General features: G+C 39.8%; 1 protein-coding gene across 1 annotated transcript in view; it reads left to right on the forward strand.

Moving 5' to 3' along the window:
* The window catches only part of LOC146809261 (inducible metalloproteinase inhibitor protein-like), a 159708-nt gene that overhangs the window by 31762 nt on the left and 106687 nt on the right, over positions 1-21259 (forward strand). The window contains exon 3 of the mRNA XM_085616083.1: positions 7312-7347. Within this exon, the coding sequence (XP_085472209.1) occupies positions 7312-7347 (36 nt within the window). The remainder of the gene's footprint in view (positions 1-7311; positions 7348-21259) is intronic.

The raw sequence follows: 21259 nt of genomic DNA on the forward strand, positions 1-21259 counted from the left end.
CAAAACTACGTGGAAGTACATGAATACTGACTGGGGAATTGAAGGTGTGAAAAACAACTGTGTAGGTGGTTAGAGGACTGCATGCACAGTCAATAAGCGTTTGAAGCAGTCCATGTGCATGAGTACTTGGGTACTGACTGAATGATTAGAGTACTGCAAGGAGAGTGCCTGGGTGAATTTATAAGTGGTTGGATTTTGGTGCAGTAAATACATTAGTACATGGTGCTGAATGGGTCATTGGAGGAGTGCAAGGGGAGTGATAGGGTGTTTGCTGGAGTGTATGTATACTGACTGGGGAATTGAAGGTGTGAAAGACAAGTGTGTAGGTGGTTAGAGGACTGCATGCATAGTGAATAGGTGTTTGAAGCAGTCCAAGTGCAAAGGCCTGGATCACTGCATGAGTACTTGGGTACTGACTGAATGATTAGAGTACTGCAAGGAGAGTGCCTGGGTGAATTCATAAGTGGTTGGCTTTTGGTGTAGTGAATGGATTAGTACATGGTGCTGAATGGGTCACTGGAGGAGTGCAAGGGGAGTGATAGGGTGTTTCCTGGAGTGCATGTATACTGACTGGGGAATTGAAGGTGTGAAAGACAAGTGTGTAGGTGGTTAGAGGACTGCATACGTAGTGGATAGGCGTTTGAAGCAGTCCATGTGCTAAGGCCTGGCTCACTGCATGAGTACTTGGGTACTGACTGAATGATTAGAGTCCTGCAAGGAGAGTGCCTGGGTGAATTTATAAGTGGTTGGCTTTTGGTGCAGTGAATGGATTAGTACATGGTGCTCAATGGATCACTAGAGGAGTGCAAGGGGTGTGACAGGGTGTTGGCTGGAAGTATATGGATACTGACTGGGGAATTTGAAGTGTAAAAGACAAGTGTGTAGGTGGCTCACTGCATGAGTACTTGGGTACTGACTGAATGATTAGAGTACTGCACGGAGAGTGCCTAGGTGAATTTATAAGAGGTTGGCTTTTGGTGCAGTAAATACATTAGTACATGGTGCTGAATTGGTCACTGGAGGAGTGCAAGGGGAGTGATAGGGTGTTTGCTGGAGTGTATGTATACTGACTGGGGAATTGAAGGTGTCAAAGACAAGTGTGTAGGTGGTTATAAGACTGCATGCAGAGTGGATAAGCATTTGAATCAATGCATGTGTGAAGGCCTGCCTCACTCTGTTACTACTTGAATATTAACTGAATGTTTACAGTATTGCAAGGACAGTTCCTGGGTGAATACATAAGCAATGACTGCCTTTTAATTCTACCAAAACTTGAGAACAGGAAAGTTTTTAAGCAGTTATGCGTATACAAAGACATGAAGTACCCAAATGCTTCTCTCACAGTGGTTCCAAAATGCACACAGACTCACAGTGTGATTCTAGACAAGCAACACTATCCTAGGAGCTTACCAAAACTCATTCACTAGTCTGAAAGGGGTAAGGGGACTGCACACAATCTACATATTTCAGTACTGCACTTTTGTGTGAAAGCCTGACTCATTTTATTAATGAATAAGCAAAAACTGACTTCTAATGCTACTAAAACTTGACAACATGACAGGTTTTAAAATAGTTATCTGTCAGCAAATACATGATGTTACCAAATGCTTCTCTCACAGTGGTTCCCAAAAGCACACAGACTCACAGTGTGATTCTAGACAAGCACCACTATACCTAGGAGTTTACCAAAACTCATTCAATACTATGGAAGGGGTAAGGAGACTGCACACAATCTACATATTTCAGAACTGCACTTTAGTGTCAAAGCCTGACTCATTTAATCAAAGCATAAGCAAAAACGGCCTTCTAATGCTACTAAAACTTGACAACAAGACAGGTTTTAAAACAGTTATCTGTCAGCAAATACACGATGTTACCAAATGCTTCTCTCACAGTGGTTCACAAATGCACACAGACTCACAGTGTGATTCTAGACCAGCAACACTATCCCTACCAGTTTACCAAAACTCATTCACTACTGTGCAAGGGGTAAGGGGACTGCACACAATCTACATATTAAAGTACAGCACATTAGTGTCAAAGCATGACTCATTTTATCAATGCATAAGCAAAGACTGGCTTCTATTGCTACTAAAACTTGACAACATGACAGGTTTTAAAACAGTTATCTGTCAGCAAATACACGATGTTACCAAATGCTTCTCTCACAGTGGTTCCCAAATGCAGACAGACTCACAGTGTGATTCTAGACAAGCACCACTATCCCTTGGAGTTTACCAAAACTCATTTACTACAGTGGAAGGGGTAAGGGGACTGCACACAATCTACATATTTCAGAACTGCACTTTAGTGTCAAAGCCTGACTCATTTAATAAAAGCATAAGCAAAAACTGCCATCTAATGCTACTAAAACTTTACAACAAGACAGGTTTTAAAACAGTTAACTGTCAGCAACTACACGATGTTACCAAAAGCTTCTCTCACAGTGGTTACCCAAATGCACACAGACTCACAGTGTGATTCTAGACAAGCAACACTATCCATACCAGTTTACCAAAACTCATTCACTACTGTGCAAGGGGTAAGGGGACTGCACACAATCTACATATTAAAGTACAACACATTACTGTCAAAGCATGACTCATTTTATCAATGCATAAGCAAAGACTGGCTTCTAATGCTACTAAAACTTGACAACATGACAGGTTTTAAAAGAGTTATCTGTCAGCAAATACATGATGTTACCAAATGCTTCTCTCACAGTGGCTCCCAAATGCACACAGACTCACTGTGTGATTCTAGTCAAACAACACTGTCCCTTGCACTATACCAATACACATTTCTTCATCTAGAAGGAGTACTACATTTTAGTGTAGAAACATGACTCATTTTACAAATTCATAAACAATCACTGATTTCTATTTGTACCAAAATATAAAAACAGCAGAGTTATCTCCCTGCAAACACATGAAAAACACAAATGATTATCACAAAATTATTTCTACATGCACACACACACACTGTCAATAAGATTGTAGACAAAAAAGTACTCCCTGCACTTTAGCAGGAGAAATACATTAGTATGATTAAAATCATAATAGACCACATACACCTCCTCTCAATTAAATAACTCACCTTTCAAGTTGTTTTGTAGATTAAGAAGTATATCAGTCACACACCAGATTTTCTTATACAGAATTTCTGCACTGTGCACCTGTCAGCAAAACCAAAGAATGGCAAAGTTTCCCTCTCATTTTCCACACATATACATGTATACATCAAATCAGATTCCTTCCCACATAAATTCAAAAGCAAACACACATTTCTATTGGTTAAACATTTCAACCCTTTCCAAATGACATAAATTTGAACCCTCCCCCCATTCCGCCTTTTGCCTGTTACCATAGAAACAGGTCATAGAACACTGTACTGAGCACACAGGTCACAAGTTCAACACACAATGTTGCTAATCAAGACAGCAAGTGTGCTTGACTTTTCAACATATCAGCTTATCATATATAATGTTCCTTTCAATCAGTTTTTGTTAACCAATAAGAAACATGCGTTTAAAAAACAGAAACATGCACCCTACCTTTTAGTGTAGAAGGTTGTCAAACAACCAATGATTTCTTGTCTTTTTTCAAACCTGCATCTTAGCCACCATTTTAGAAAAATCTTACTTTACAAACTGCCATTTCATTTATAGAGACCATCTGAGTGCATCCAGACCTCCTTTCAAGATGCTGAGAGTGTGGATTGTGGGACACAGCTATATTTTCTGGAGCCAAAGGTATGCAGAAAACAAAGGCATTCACAAAGACCTAGGTTTGCCAAATGTAGACATTAAATGGATTGGACAGAGAGGGTTAAAGTGGCACCAATTGATGCCATTGGTGAAATCAGGCATATCCAACACCCTGACCTCATAATAGTGCACTGTGGTGGCAATGACCTAGGCACATTGACTGGTGTAGGTCTGGAAATGCTTATGAAGGACAACTTTGCAGAACTGATTTCACTTTTCCCCAAAACTGCCTTTGTGTATTCTAACATATGCCAAAGGCAGAAATGGATCTGGTCCAATCATTTTTGTCCACAAATTGAGAAAGCTAGGAAGCATGTGAATAAATCTGTTTCTGCTTTTCTCTGAGACTATAGAATGGGGTCCATTTACAATAACAATCTGCGCTTTCATATGCAAGAGATGTGCAGGAGAGATGGAGTACACTTAACTGATGAAGGAAACAGAGTCTTCCTCAACAACTTTAGACTCTGTATAGGTACTTACTTTTAAGTACCAAAAACTCTCAATGAACACAACGGCTCTTTTTAGAGCCACTCAAGAACAAAACACTTAAGCTTGATGTTTATCTCCCAAAAATATCATTTTTTTTCCTTGGATTCGCGCACCCAACGCCCCAGGGTGTCCTTCTGGGACCCCCTAAGCAGGTCTAGAGGGTCAGAGTATTTCCACTCTGCCCCCTTTATATGTTTTACACACTTATTCCCCTTACTTCTTCAGCCTCGCTTCTACCGAGGCAGAAAATGGCCACCAACAGTTCCTGGTTTCGAATGTTGACAGACACTCAACATCCAATTAGCATTCAGTGCGTGTCGGGAGGGTGCGCGCTTGTTTCGGGGAGGGTGCGCTTACGGTGCGGGTAGGGTGCGCGGATCCTCCCTGGCCATAGATATCACTAACTGTTTTACCCTAATTTTCTCAGGAACTACTGAACAGATTTACACCATTTATGCAAAAGACATGAGTCTGAACTGAGGACTACCTCTTTGCCAAATTTGGTGTAATTCCGTTCAGCAGTTCGGGCTGTAGCTGCGTCAACAGATCCTATGGGAAATTGCATGGGGAAAACGCGTTTTGGGACCCCCCTTTTTTCTCGGCCCCCGCTTGACGAATAACCACGAAACTTTCAGGATAGGAGCGGAGCTGGCCAAAAATTTGGAAAATTTCGCGAAGATTCGTCAACCGGCGCCAAAGATATTCCCTTTTTTTTTTTTTTGGTTTTTAAATGATTTTATTGATTTACTTGACACGCAACCAAGAATTACAGAGTTTGTGCATCTCATACAGATCAAAAGAAATAAAAACAGGAAAGAAAATACAGTCTACAAGAATTGATTTTTCAATTATATCAAAATGAAAAATATAAAGCTAAACTATACAGTAGCATCAAGCCATTTAGTAATCGGGGACCACATTTTTTGCCCCCAACTTTGTTTCTTGGGGCCTCATTTTTTATAGACAGATAATTCTAGATTATATAATGAGAGTAACCTTGCTCTCCAATTACAAAAAGTAGGAGCATCAGAATTAATCCAATTAGTAGTTATACATAATCGCACAATAGACACAGAAATAAAAAGAAAACTAATTTCGTCATTTTCCCGAGATATTATTTCATCTTCACTTTCAACACCAAAAATAACCAGCTCAGGGGTTAATATAACAGGAATTAATAAAATTAAATTTAAGAAGCCCGTTATATCCTGAAAAAAATTGTTTAAACATGGGCATAAGAAAAACATATGTATTGAGTCTGCCCCATACAATCCACAGCGGTTACACGAATGACCAGAGTTCCCCATAGATTGGGTCCACTTCGAAATTTTGGCAGGGGAGTAGTACAGATCAAAGACAGACATAAAATGTTGCGATTTAAGACTATCAGACATAACCACTGAATTTGACAACTCTAATGATTTGACCAAATTAATACATATTTTATCTAATTTCCGTTCCCAGCGAGCACATTGCATTATGAAATCATCAGAAAGTTCAGCCAACATTATCTGATATAGTGCCCCAATGCGTAGTTGTCGTGGAAGCACTTCAACTATATTGATAGGATCCAAATTCCCCTGGCCCGTTTTTAATTTAGCACTAAGAAAACTGCGAATTTGTAAAAATTGACAAAAATCACATTTAGGGAGGCCAAATTCCTTCTGTAAAAGTATGAATGATTTCAAGCTGCCGTTTTGGCAAATATCCCCAATAACCTGCATACCTATATCCGCCCATCTAAACATAATCTTATCTTGGAATGTTAAGGGTAATAGGCCATGAGCTGAAAAAGGAGTAAACAGGTTAAGATTAGGGATATTAAAAAGCTTCCGAATTCTCTGCCATACAGCATATGCAGATTTGATTATTTTGAATCTTGTTTTCTTATAGTAACTAGGTTCCAGGGTCTTGACTAGTCTTTGTCGGGCTTGTTCACCTAAGAGCATCTCGTAAATAGAAGGATTATTAGCATCTAACCTAGCTGTTTTTGCCGTCACATGTATCTCCATGTGCTGAAATAAAGCGGCCACATGATAGAATAAAAAATTCGGCATACCCCAGCCACCTCTTAATCTTGGGAGAATCATCCATTTTTTTGCTCTTCTAGGTTTGCGGTAGCTCCATAAGAAACGAGAACAAGTCTGTTCAATTTTAGCATAGAGAGAGGACGCAAAAATTAATGGAATAGTTCTAAAAAAATATAGAAATTTAGGAAAAATAGTCATTTTAATAACATTGCAACGGCCGTATAATGATAAATGCAAATGATTAAGTCTTTCCAGAGTAGTATTAATATTGTGAATGGCGGGTAGTATGTTAAGTTCAGGAATACGTTCTACATCCGAAGTAATTTTGACCCCCAAGTAAGTAGCCTCTGAGGTTGTGATATCGAGAGGACGGGATTTATCTGAATGTAAACATTGCGTTTTGTCCAAATTAAGTTTGTAGCCAGAGAGATCCCCAAAACGTTTTGCACAAATATTCACAATAGGAAGAGCATGCCTTAAATTGCTAGTAAATATAGCCAAAGATATTCTATATAGAATGTTGCGGATTTCCTATGGAAAATAGGTCCTAACTATAACTATCTACTGGCGACCGCCAGTAGATAATATATATATATATATACATATATATATATATATATATATATATATTAGGTATTTGATATTTATATATTTATCTATACATTCATATGCCTACAATATTTTGTATATGAAATTCTGAGGCCATATCACATTGGTCTGTGCTGGCTCGGTGGAGACCTGAGCGCTTGTTTATATGTGCATGCAATGTGTAAAGCACAGCTCTGAAATAAAAAGGAGCACATCCTTCAACACTTTTGGAACTGTATCATCTGAAAATCAAGCTGTAACGTGGCAAATAAAATTTTAATGAAAGTCAAATTGTGAACTGATATAACTTGTCTGTATTTCCCTATACATTGCCCCATATGATTTAGCCCAGGATTATGCTTATGCAATTAATGTACAGACCTTAGGACTGCCCACAGATTGACTAACAGAATTGTTTGTGTTCTCTCTTCACAGTTTTCTCCTTCATGTTTGAGAATGGATTAACCGAAGGTGAGGATTCCTAAAAACATCATGAAAAACAATCTTAAAAAAGAGGCACATATTATTTATACAGATTAGTAAAATAATACCTCAAAATTCTAAATGTACAGACTATAAATACTCGAATGTGTCATAGATGTATATTTGGATGATGTCAACAATCTCCCTATGTTGGGTTGTGTGAGAAATTGGTTTGTTGGTTGACTGGAGTGTGATCCCTGATCAAGCAGCAACCTCAATCCTTGTCAGGTTAGGGCACAATCAAAGCCGAAATTAACCTCTGCTCAACCCGCAGATGGATTGGCACAGAAAAGTCAGGCTTAACTTGAGACAATGGGCCCGATTCACAAAGGTTAACTAAGGCAAAAGTCTAACTTTCGACTCTCAGTTGGGCCTAAGTTAGACTTAAGACCAAAACTTAAGTGAAACTAAGACATAAGTCTAACTTTATGACTTTCGGTATTCACAAATGGCATTTACCAGTAGTAAAGTTAGACTTTTGTCTTAGTTTAACTTAAGTTTTGGTCTCAGTTAGACTTAAGACCAAAACTTAGGTTAAACTGAGACAAAAGTCTAACTTTACTACTCGTAAATGCCCTCTGTGAATACCAAATATCGTAATGTTAGACTTTTGTCTCAGTTTACTTTTGTGAATCGGGCCCTATGTGTAAAGTATTTGTGTAATACTTTAAAGAGTGAAATGGCGACCGCACCACACAGAAAGGATCACACACCAAGTTAGATAAGTTGAACTGATGTCAGTAAATAAAACAAGACCCAAATAACAAAAATCCAATCAATAGAACCAAAGATTCTCAACTTTACAGATTTAGGTAAAAATAGTGCTAAAAAGCACATAGCACCAAATGTGGATTTCTGGTTGTGCCAGACTAGGAAAAAGTCACAAGTTCAGACTGACTATGATGCAGTCTGGGCCGGCAACAGGAACCCAGTTATGCCCACTGAACAAAGTTCCTTTAATTCTGGTCTATAGATCATTGTATGGATCTGCATCAAAGATGTGTCATGCAGACAAAGCAATGCAACATTTTGAGATGCAAAGAGACTGCAATGCAAGGACCTACATTGTCACTGAGAACCTCAATGATGGGGCTTACAATGCAAAGTCTACGGTCGATGATGCAGCACACAGTTGAGGCAATATGCCGGTTTTGCAGAGCTGTAAAGCTGCAATGTAGAACCCAGCGCCATCCTCAAGGCAGTCGTGGACAAGGGGTGAGAGGGCCTGCACTGAGGATGCATTGAACCGTCGTGGTGATGCAGCACTTCCAAAGAACTGTGATGTGATGTGGGTATTAGTGACATGTCCAATCCACAAGAGAATGGCAATGTGTTGGTTCTGTCTGGGTTTGTGCCATGTAGGAGAGGGGATGCTTTAGAGATGCTGATAGTGCACATTAAACCCACTTGCAAGGGTACAGGCGCGGGGTTTCACCTCTTGTCAGAGTGGAATCACTGATGGCAGGGTCTGGGTGCAGATGTAAGGTTGTTGAAAGGCTGAATGTCCCCAAGGATTCAGATTAGGAGGCCAGCAAACTAGTCCTTGGAGTCACCCTGAGTTCTGGGTTCATGGGATGCAAGTCCAGTTCTTCTCAATTAGGCAAGAGGGCAACAGGAAACAGATCAGAACATTAGGGCAGCAGTTCCTTCGGAGGAGATGTCGAGTTAAGTGGCAAACCTTATAGCATCACAGCAGACCTCCTTCTGTCAAAGTATCCACAGTGTATGAAAGAGTTGGTGTCTGAGGTCCTTCTTTTATACAGCATGCCTTTGAAGTGCACAGGTGTCTTGATCTCCTTACTGTGGCTCCAGACTAACTACAAGGGGTACGTATTCCTTTGTGTGAAGGCAAGACAATTCCTATGCAGTCTAAGTGAGGCTGTGCCTCGCTCCTCCATTCCATTCTACCAGTAATGGCCCATCCAGGCACACCTAAGTCCCCTATTGTGTGTGACTGACTAGGAAGAATACAGAATGCCCGACTGTCAACTGCGCCCAGTAACGTGACCCAGAGAAAGGCTGAAGGCACCAAATGGCTACGGCAGGAAAAAGCCAGCTTTCTAAAGGTTGTTCAGCATTCTGTCCATCATTTATTCTTTTTGCAATTGTCACCATAAGTGGGAAATTAATACCCAGCTATGAGTTTGGTTCTTGCTATGCTACTGCGTTCAAGCTAAAAATCAGGGTACAAGAAAAACAGTACTCCTCCACCTACTTTCAGATAGGTATAACTCAATAGATAATCAATACCATGAATCAGACATATTCAAATAATATTTTAATAGATGATATACATTTATTTTTGGTTGTAAATTGTACATAAACTTACATTTGTATTTATCATGGGCTCCCTATCCTGCTACAAATATCTGAAAATCATACTCATACATCAAAGCATCCAGACACATTTATTCAGAGAAGCACACATCCAACTTAGTCACTAAAAAACAATGCTTAGAATCCCATATTGACGTTACTGATTCCTTAATCAATTACATATATAATCCAAGAATTGATTTGCATTCCACACAATGGATACAGAATTTGTCTAAATTAATATCTTGCAACTCATGTCATCCAAATACTTCAATAATATGAATGGTTAACTTAGCACTAAAAGAAATGCACTAAAGCGTGTTTCAATAAAGCACAAACAAGGATTTTACATGTCACCTTCATCAGGGCGCTGAACATAGTACAAGGGCAGTGGCTGGAACCATCCAAGCAAGAGAGCCAGGCCTTTAGGGATGCCAATTTTCAATTAGATTAATGTTGTCGCTCAGCTCTTCTTCCAAAGATAGCACTAATAGGTGAAGCAATATGCTTCAGCTGAAGAATATTGCAAATTCCAATTTAGATATTCAATCAGAAATGGTCCTTTCTTTAGAGATAATCCAGATTAATGAAATAATGAGGAAGATCAAGATGGACTAAGGTGCATCTAAGTGTATGTATCTCCAAGGACATAGGGATATATAGAAGTAAATCTCTCTCCTTTGCTATAGAGTAGAAGTTCTGATATGATGAGCAAGGGGTTATCCACCAATTTCACAGTCTAAAAGTTGTTCAGCATTCTATCCATCATCTGTTCTTTTACATTTGTCACTTTAAGTGGGAAAGGGATACCCAGATGTGAATTCCGTGCTTGCTATGACACTGGATTCAAGTTAGCCTGACTGATGAGGGGTGATACCCCAGAAATGGTCCCGGGATGCTTGTTTCTGGTCCAGGGAGGACCTGGCTTGGCAGTTTGGGCTGGACTATTCCCATGGGAGAATTGGGTCAAGACTGATTTGCATATGGCTGGGTCTAATCTGGAATGGCAAGGTGAGCAAAAAAACAATGGATTTAAGCCAGATCTGTGACTGGGGGTGAATGTTTGATTTGTTCAGCATTCCATCTATTCTCTGTTCTTTTCGCATTTGGCATGGTAAGTCGGAAGGGTATGCCCAGAAATGGGTCCTGTGCTTGCTATAACTAGCTATAACACTGGATTCAAGTTAGCCTGACTGATGAGGGGTGATACTCCAGAAATGGTCCTGTGATGCTTGTTTCTGGTCCAGGGAGGACCTGGCTTGGCAATTTGGGCTGGACTATTGCCATGGGGGAATTGGGTCAAGACTGATTTGCATATGGCTGGGTCTAATCTGGAATGGCAAGGTGAGCAAAAAACAATGGATTTAACCCAGATCTGTGACTGGGGGTGAATGTTTGATTTGTTCATCATTCCATCCATTCTCTGTTCTTATTGCATTTGTCATGGTAAGTCAGAAGGGTATGCCCAGACGTGGTTCCTGTGCTTGCTATGGATGAAAGCTAGCCCTGACTCATGAGGGCTGAGACCCCGAAACTGGTCCAGGAATGCTTGTTTCTGGTCCAGAGTGGACCTGGCTTGGCAGTTCAGTCTGTACTGTCTCAATGGTGAGCAGGGTCAAGACTGATTTGTATATGGCTGGATGTCAACTGGAATGGCATGGCAAGCAAAAAAAACAGTGGATTTAAGTCAGATGTGTGACTGGGGTGAATGTTTGATTTTTACAGCATTCTGTCCATCTGATCTTTTTGCATTTGTTGTCCTAAGTGGGAAGGGTATTCCCAGATGTGGATCCCATGCTTGCTATGTCACTGAATTCAAGCTAGCCTGGCTGATGAGTGTTGATACCCTGAAATCAGTCCAAGGTTGCTTGTTTCTGGTTCAGGGATGACCTGTCTTGGCATTTTAGGGTGGACTATTCTCTTTGGGAGCATGGTCAAGACTGATTTGCATACGGCTGGGTCTAAGCTGAAATGGTATGGCAAGCAAAAAAGCAATTGGTTTACCCAGATCTGTGATTAAGGGGGAATTGTTTGATTTGTGGAGCATTCTGTCCATCATCTATTCTTTTTGCAACTTTTTAAAAGTAACATTTTCAAAACTGTGATTTAAAATCCGACTTTACCATAAGTTAAGATTTTTTATAGATACCAAACATGAAAGGGTTAGTTGTTCCCAGTTAGAAATTAGGGCTTATGAAATAAGCTTTGCAATAGTGAAAAACATGCCAGCTGCTGAGCCTAAAAAGATGACTAAGACATTGGGAAAGAGATCAAGTGAAAGACCTCTTCCAACTTCAGCAAAATCATTCTGCCAAAAATTCATTAGGTGGGTGCATGTGAACACCGAATGCATCCAGTCCCCAATTGCTTGTATGCATCTGAAATACGTTGGGTCTATTGCTGTATAGATTTTATGGAGTCTGCCAGGGGTATAGTAAATCATCCATTTACTAAAAAAAGCCACCCTTCTTAAACTAGCAGCTCTTATTATTTTACTGCTCATTCTGTTAAATCTCTGAATTTTTGGAGGTTGAGGCACTAGCCAGTAGATGTGAAAATTATTTCTAAATGCCCTTTAGTTCTAAGCATTAAATGGGCTTTCCCAATTTGAGAACCATCACAATTTGCTGAGATTATTAAGCCGGAGCAGAATTTCTTGCATGTTTGTAGTCGGGTTTTGTTCTGTGATTTACTGCCAGGATAAGAAATTCTCATTTTTTGAAAAGTCTTGTATTTTATGGAACCCAAGTTTAGCCCACTGACCACAAATCTGAGCAGACCACTGGAGCCCCAAGGGGATGCATTCTACTGAAGTCAGTTGAGGATGTAGCCAGGGGATTCCGGGGGCTTCCCAATTTTTTGGGAAGTGAGATGTTATAACTCTTGGGATCTTATAATGTGATCTTTTCTGTAATTTGGGGAATTGTGAGAAAGGAGCAAGACCAATCTCAGATTTTCTGAAGCATTGGTGTCAGGAAAAAAATGGCATAGATCATGTCCTCTAAGTTGGTATAGTTCAGCCAATTAATAAGTGAAGCTTGATGGGATGAACGAAAATTAGGTAAAGCGAGACCACCATCTTCAACATCCAATTGTAATGTTTGTAGCTTCAATCTAGGTTTTTTTGCTTTCCATATTAAATGTCTTATTTCTGAATATACCTGATCAAAAAATGATTGAGGAACCTTAACCATTATATTGGAAAATAGGAATAGGAACAAGGGGAGAATATTCATGTTAACAAGAGCCACTCATCCCATAATTGTTGAGGGGAGATCCTTCCATTGCTTAAAAAGATTACGCATCTTATTAAGTGTAAAGATAACATTTTGCGCAAATAAGTCCTCCAATCAAGAGGTTATAAATATCCATAAATACCTTATGGGCTGAGTCGTTGAATAATGTTCCTGCATTGGGGGGTGGGTAATATATCAGGAGAGCAGTTAAAAAATAGTGCTTCTGACTTTTTGTGATTTATTTTATACCCCCGATAGCCGTAAATTCACTTATTTTAGCAAAATTTCCCAATATGTTGTCTACATTGGCAGCCAAATACAGGGCCTTATCATCCACATACAACGTAAGTTTTGCAGATCCAGGGACAGGAGCTAGGATGACACGGTCCTGCATAATGACACAAGCAATGGTTCAATAAACATCGACAAGGGCTCTGGAGATAGGGGATAACCTTGCCGTGTCCCCCAGCTAATAGAAATAGAGCCAGCCATATTCCCATTAACAATTATGGGGCCTAGGTATCACAGTATAGATTCTTCACTACTTGGCAAAAATTAGATGGAATCACAAATGTTTTCATAATAGTGAAATGTACATTCCACTTCACTCTGTTTAAAGCTTTTTCGGCATGTAGCATTATTATTGCTGATTTAATTTTATTAGTGTTGAAATAGTCGATTGATTGAAGTATGTAGTGAGTATTAGAAGCCAAAAGTCTACCTTGCACAAAGCTATTTTGGTTGCACTGTATAAGAGAAGAAGTCACTTGTGCTAATCGATTTGCAAAATATTTTTGAAAGATCTTGTAGTCAGCATTCAGTAGGCTTATTGGTCGATAAGAGTTTACCTCTTCCTCGGACTTTCCCTTTTTAGCAAAGCTAATCACCGCAGCTAGAGAAAAGTGTTGAGCACTGTGTCTCCTTTTAGAATCCTATTGAATAATGATCACCAAATGTATCCCATCTTGCCCACATGCTTTGGCAGATGGTGATGTATCCACTGCCTGACTGACTTCTTCAGATGTAAGATCAGCAAGCAGAGATTCCTCTGTTCAGTAGATATTATGGGGCAATTAATCCCATTTAACCAGTTTATAGTTTCCTCCTAAGAGGTATTATGGGACTCGGAATCAATCTCCCTGTAAAGATTAAGAAAAATGGCAGCAATGGCAGCAAGAGGCTGAGAGGTAGGTCTCTTAGTGGCTGGGTTATTTTGTTTTTAAGGCTATTAGTATTGGCCCTAGGCTTCGCTAACAAAGACAGGTATCTACTGATATGATCATTTTCTTCATATCTTTTTTGCAAGACTGAATCTTGAATTTCTTTGGATGTAACACATTCTTGTCATTTATTCTTTGCTTGACTGAGCTTATTTTTACCTCCCTTGGAAGGTAGGGCTAGATAGTTTGCCATAGCTATAGAGAGTTCTTTTTCTAACTGCAATCTTTCATCGTTTTCTTTTTTCCTCTTATAGGATTTATAGGCAATTACTTCCCCTCTAAAGAAGGTATTAAGAGCACGCCATAATGCAAATTCTGAAGCTGTATTAATATTAAATTAAAAAAAACTCCTCGAATGCCAAGCTCATATGGGTAACCACAGCTCGTCTACGTGAAGAGCCTTGTCAAATACCCATCTCTACCCAGTTTGGGCTTGAGTTCGAACTTTAAATTTAACTCAAATTACTGCATGGTCAGAGAAGGGATTTTCAATAATCTCCGACTCAGTGTTTAGGAGAGCGTGGGAGATGAGAAAGAAATCGATCTGCGACAAGGAGTGAAATCTCCTTGAAGGACATGTATACCTCCTCTCATTTGGAAATTCATCTCCCCAACTGTCAAAGATGCAAAATCCCAAATTAAGTCCTGACATAGCCTTCTTGACTCACCACAGAGCACAAGAAATCCAGATTGAATCGTAGCAAAGTCATAAAGAGACTGCAGCATCTCGAGAAAGTCCTTGATGAGACCAAAGTAATTGCACATTTGGAACTTGGGATTCCCTACATCACAGACCAGGTGAAGATTAGGCCGGTTATGGCATGGCTCAGAATTTGGGCCAATCCTGACGCGGAACTGAGTAGGGAAATTGTTACAGACTGTTTGCAAAGGGATAAGGGGTTGCAAATCCCCTGGCTGAACTATGTTAAAACAACACTAGAGACCATAGACCAGCATACCTTCTTTAGCAATCCGTGTACAATTTCTATGACGCGGAAACCACAAATTAAAAAAACTGCTGTTGGAAAAATTGGAAACTGTCAGAGCAGCTCCCACATTATCAAAGCGCTCAGTAGCGGCTTATTGCCTGGTCAAGAATGTGGAGGGCATGGAACCCTATTTATTTCTGACGTATAATTAGCAGGACAGGCTTTTAATGTGTCGTTTTAGGCTCAATTTGTTACCTAATATTTTATCTTATCCATCTGGTTTTACTGTAACTTTTGAGCCGAAGGGTGCCTGCGGCTGCGACAATAGGTCTCCGCAGGACACCCTTCATTTTGTAATATTGTGTCCATTTTATCGTACCACTCGGCGCACGTTCTTGGTTGATATTTTAAGAGAGGGAAAATGTCGTCATGCTAAATCCGCACTACTGTTTCTTCAAAGAGCAAATGACACGCGCACTTTATGCTCTGTAATAAGCTTTTTAAAAGTAGCAGTAAGGTTAAGGAACACAAGAGATTAAGCAATGATGTATACAATATTCTACCTCTTTTGCATGAATTGTATCAGCTTTGTTTGGTGTTTGCTTTTTATCCTAATGAAGTTCAGAAATGTAAATTACATGATTTTATAAAATGTATTTTTATGATGATTTTTAACCATCGAAATAAAGATTCACTGAACTGAACTGATGAGACCAAAGTAGCTCACAAAGTTAAAGAGTTATTCAGATATCCTCATCTGCACCCAAATCTATCTAGCACAGTGGTCTCTTTGTACCATTGTAATTTCACACTGTAAATCGTTTGACTACTAGTATCGCTATCCCCGTTATGGCCCCATTAGAGGAAGCGTCAAATTCTTGTTGAATAAAGCCTGGGGCTTTATCCCTTAATGATCCTCCCTTATAGTGTGTCTCTTGAAGGAAAATTATATTAACTTCTAGGGCCCTAAACCATGCCATCATAAATCGCCGCTTCACTCTATTGCTGAAGCTGTTTTTGTTGCACGATACTACCTTTAGTGATCTAAGGGAAATCTTCGTACAAAGGTAAGAACTAAATAAACTATTTTACTCCCTTGAATTACCTCACTTCTGCTATATTTTACTTCCCCCCATAACCCCATCCCCACCTCCATCCACCACACCCCAGTGACTCCTCAACTCCCCATTCCATGGACCCCCTTGGCTCCAGTGCCGCCGTCAAGAGCTACTTGGACATTCGCGGCTCACATGACTCGCGGATGGGGGGGCAGGTTTGTGTCGCACAGGGCTTTGTGAGGATGTTCGCACAGAGGGGATTTAAAATTACATTAAAAAACTTCACTTCCTGGGTCCAACACCCCCTCTGCTCCTGGCCGGGTCAGGAAGCAGGCATCCTCCCTTCCCTCCCCTAAGCCAATAACAAAGCTGCAATGGCAGCATTGTGATTGGTGAGGACGGCGCCCAGCCGGGTACCTGTAGGAAGGGTATTTTCTCTATGTAAGCTGCATGTAACCCATGTAGGATTCGCTACTAACCCGGCTTTAGCTGTATAGTCGAGAGAGAGCCTTTTCATGAACTTTGTAGCGTATTTTGTAAAAAAAAAATCCTGCTCTCTCTCCCCCTTTTTTCACCTTTTTTTCTCCCCCCTACATTTGGGGGGAGACCTAAAGGAGTGGAAGCAAGCTGTCTAGGCCACTTCGGCATGCATCCTTTGCCTAAACCTGACCCCTGCGTTACCTAAGTCACAGATGGCAGTCCAGGAGGAGTAGTGGTGTGGGTGGTAGAAGATTGAAGTAGCTAGTGTAATAATAACTTCATTTAGTAAGATCTCAAAAAAGGATATCTCTGACCTGAAAATTGATGTTTTCAAACGTGGCAAGCCTAAGAGCTGCTTTTTACTGTGTGTGACCTGTCTGTGTCTACCTGCAGATGGTTCAAGCTTCCTGTGGTGACTGGTTTAAAAAAAAACTGGATAGGAATTGATATTGTTCAAAATTTAAACGCAATGGCAACTATGCAAACTGTTGGTGCTCCTCCTCCTTTCCTCCAAACCCCTGGAGATCCACCTGTACCTTGGAGAAATTGGTATAGGGCCTTTACAAAATATTTAGGAGCTTTAGGTGGTAATAGATATCGACCAGAGCGTAAAAGATTCCTATTGGAACACAATTTAGGATTCAAGGGTGAATCTATTTATGAACATCTTCCACCGTGTGTTACTCCTCTTGGTCAAGAAGATGTAGATGAATTCGAATTAGCTGTTAAGAAATTGGAAAAACAATTTGACATTCAACCCAGTTTAATTGTTAACAGACATAAGTTTTTCACAAGAGAGCAATTGCAAGATGAATCTATAGATACGTATGTAGCGGTGTTACGTATGTTGGCTGCTGAATGTGAGTTTGAAAACTTTACAGACCAGCTTATACGGGACCAAATAGTAGTACGTTGTTGGGATAAAAAAGTACAAGAAAAACTCCTCACTATGAGAAACCCAAATTTGATTGAAACAATTGACATAGTAAAGGGGATTGAGGTTTCACGGAAAGCACTTAGAGAACTCACTCGCAAAGAAACTAGTGGTGTGTCTGTGGTGAAAGAAAGCATACTTGCAAAAGAAAATATGAATGAAAGTACAGTTTCAAAACAAAATAGTAATTTTAAAAAAAATTCAAAGAAAAAAGAGTCTAAGAATAATTTTTTCCAACAAAAGAATATTTGTTTTAGATGTGCTAATAATAGACATGGACCTAACAGCAGACCATGTCCTGCTAAAAATGTGAAGTGCAAAGTGTGTAACAAAATTGGACATTTTGCAAAGGTCTGTCAGACGCCTAGAGACAGAATTAATGCAATGCAAGATGGAGATGTATTTGACAGTTGAGATGAAGAACAAAATTGTACAAGAGGAGTCAGAGACATGATTGTTGTAGTACAAGATGAGGAGTCTAATTGTGTAGATCCGTATGAACAAATTGAGGTAGACGGTAAAGATCTTAGACTTCTCATTGATTCTGGTGCTAGAATGACGATGATTACTGATGAGTTGTATGATGAAATATGGGGTAAACGCATGTTGTGTCCTCCAGATAGGAACCCACGTATGATGGAAGAAAAATTGAATTGTCAGGATATTTTGAGTGTCAACTCAAATTCAAGGATCGTAGCATCTTTGGGAAGGTATACATGGCTAAGAAAGGTCTAAATATTCTGGGATGGTATCACCAAGGTCTTTTTGGGATGACGCTTAGACCTGGGAGAGATGTACAAGTTTCCTTAGTGACTGATGGTGAGGAAAATAGAGAGGTTGTTGCAGGAGGTGAGAATAATATCAAATGTGTTGAGAAGTTTCCTACAGTGTTTGGTGACAAGTTAGGTAAAATTAATGGATTCAAACACAAGATTAAGGTCCAAGAGGGTGTTACTCCTGTGAAACACAAATTGAGGAATGTACCATTCAGTGTACGTGAAGACTTGGAAAACATTCTTAAAAGAATGTGTGATGATGGTGTAATAGAACCAATAGAATCATCTTTATGGTTAAGTCCATTGGTTATCGCAAGAAAAAAATATGGGCAATTGAGAGTGTGTGTCGACTTAAGGAGTCTCAACAAAGTAATTTGGGTTGACTCACACCCTTTGCCCAGGATTGACGACATCATAAGTACATTTTCAGGTGCTAGGTTATTTTCGAAAATTGACCTAGCATCTGCTTATCATCAAGTGGTACTTGAGGAATCATCACGGCATTTAACAGCTTTTGTTTCTCCTATGGGTTCCTACCAATTTAAGAGAATGCCTTTCGGTCTCACATCGGCTGCAGCTGTTTTTCAACGTGTGTTGGAGAATGTACTGAAAGGTATTGATGGGGTAGTGACCTTCCAGGACGACATTTTAATAGCGGGAAAAGATCAGATTAGTCATGACAAACGTATGAGTGATGTATTAGAGAGATTAAAAAAATTTGGTGTTGTGGCCAATCGGGGTAAATGTGAATTTTCCAAGACTACAATAGAATATCTAGGTCATGTAATTTCGGAGAAAGGGGTAGAACCTAGACCTGGCTTAGTAGATGCTATCACCAAAGCACCTACGCCTAAGACTAAAGAGAATGTGGCCTCCTTTTTAGGGCTTTGTGAATTTTATTCAAAATTCATTCAGAATTTGTCAGCGAAAACTGTAAGGTTGAGGGAATTGTTAAAGAAAGACATAAAATTCTCTTGAGAAGAGAAATGTCAAGCTGAGTTTGAAGGGTTGAAGAAGGAAATAATTTCTGCCGGAGTCCTTGCACCATTTGAACCTTCACAAGAATGCATTATTACTGTGGATGCCAGCAATGACGGTCTTGGTGCTACCATTGCTCAGATGAAAGGGAAAAGTGAAGTAACAATTGGGTTTGCTTCAAGGTCATTGAGGTCTAATGAAAAAAAATTCTCTGTTATTGAAAAAGAACTTTTGAGTTGTTGTTGGGCGGTTGAAAGATTTAAATGTTTTATTTGGGGGAGGAAATTTGTACTCAAAACTGACCACAAACCTTTGGTTAGCATTCTAAGTGGGACAGTTATCAAAGATCACACCCCTTGAATAGCAAGATTGAGCTCAAAACTCCTACAATATAACTTCTCAATTGAATACATTCCAGGCGGTAAAAACATAAGGGCAGACTATTTATCTCGCTCACCCCTAAGTTTCACTGATTATCCTGAAAATTGTGAGGAAAACGATGAAGAATGTTTAATTGCATGTATCGATATTTGTTATGACACCACTTTTAATGAACGTGAATGGTTGGATGAATCTTCTAAAGATATGGAACTGGATAGTGTCAGGGAGTATGTCATGAGTGGGTGGCCTTTTTATTAAATAATTTTAATTGTTTGCAGTTTGAATACATCGATAGCAAAGGCATAAGCATATATACATGAAAAAATACATGAAGAAATCAGCACAGAGTACAAAAGGATAAAATACCAACCAATAAGACTTATAAAAGCAGATTCTTTAAGATTTATGAGTCTAATTCGAAGAGCTACCCGTCATCTCCCTCCATGTAGTAATCGGGGCCCACAATTCCCTACCAAAATCTCTCTTTCTCTTGCCTTTCTGCTCATATAAACGACTCTCTATATTATGGATACTCAGCAGTCTGGCGAGCCACATTTGGAAGGAGGGGGCCAGAGTATCTTTCCAGCCTGACGAGATTAAAATCCGTAAGACCGCCACCGAAATAAAAACCAGCGCTTCCTCGCTTTGAACCAGTTTCTGCTTGTGATCACAACCCAATAACATCAAGGTAGGAGATAGATCGATTCTATGACCTAGCAGCCCCTCCCAAAACTTACAGATTTCTCTCTGTATTAGAGACAATGAGCTGCAATAGAAAAACATATGCAGAAGGTCAGCTTGCCCAGCATTACATCTGGGGCATCTGTCGTCCCCCCTAACCCCCCAAGCAAATAGTTTTGCAGGGGAATAATAAAGATTGAATACTGTTTTATAATGTTGGGCCCTCAAATTGGTGGATCTAAAAACTTCTTTATTCAGGGATATGGCTAGGTCTAAATCGACATCCGGATCTCCCAGTTTCCGAAGAGTGGGTGGCCTAAAGAAAAAAATCTGCCTCAAAATTTACAACCTTATTTCAAAGTGGCAGATGAACTATCCATTGAAGAAAAGGGGATGCTTCTACGGGGGGATACATTCATTCCACCAGTATCATTAAGGGAAAGGATTATTTCCTATGGTCATGAGGGTCATCTGGGACAAACTATAACCAAAAGGAAAATTAGAGATAGCTATTGGTGGCCCGGAATGGACTCTGCCATTGTAGCAAGTGTGCGGGGATGTGTTATCTGTGCTTCTAGTGACAAAGGTCTTAAAACAAAGGTAGTTCCATTACAACCTGTTGAATTACCTAACACAGTTTGGTCAAAGATCGCTATAGATTTTATAGGTCCTTTTGGTTCACTTCCACGGAAATTAAGATTTGCCATTGTAGTTGTGGATTACTACAGCAAGTGGTGGGAAGTGAAATTTGTAGAAGAACCTAATACTGTTAGCGTTGTCAAGTTCTTGAAAAGTCTGTTTTTAAGGGAAGGTTTTCCTAAAGAAATTGTATCGGACAACGGTGTCCAATTTGTTTCTAAGGAAATGAAGAGTTTCCTTAGCAACAATGCTATCAGACACAAATGTGTTGC

This window comes from Triturus cristatus, chromosome 7, assembly GCF_964204655.1.
Source record: "Triturus cristatus chromosome 7, aTriCri1.1, whole genome shotgun sequence".
Lineage (NCBI taxonomy): Eukaryota > Metazoa > Chordata > Amphibia > Caudata > Salamandridae > Triturus > Triturus cristatus.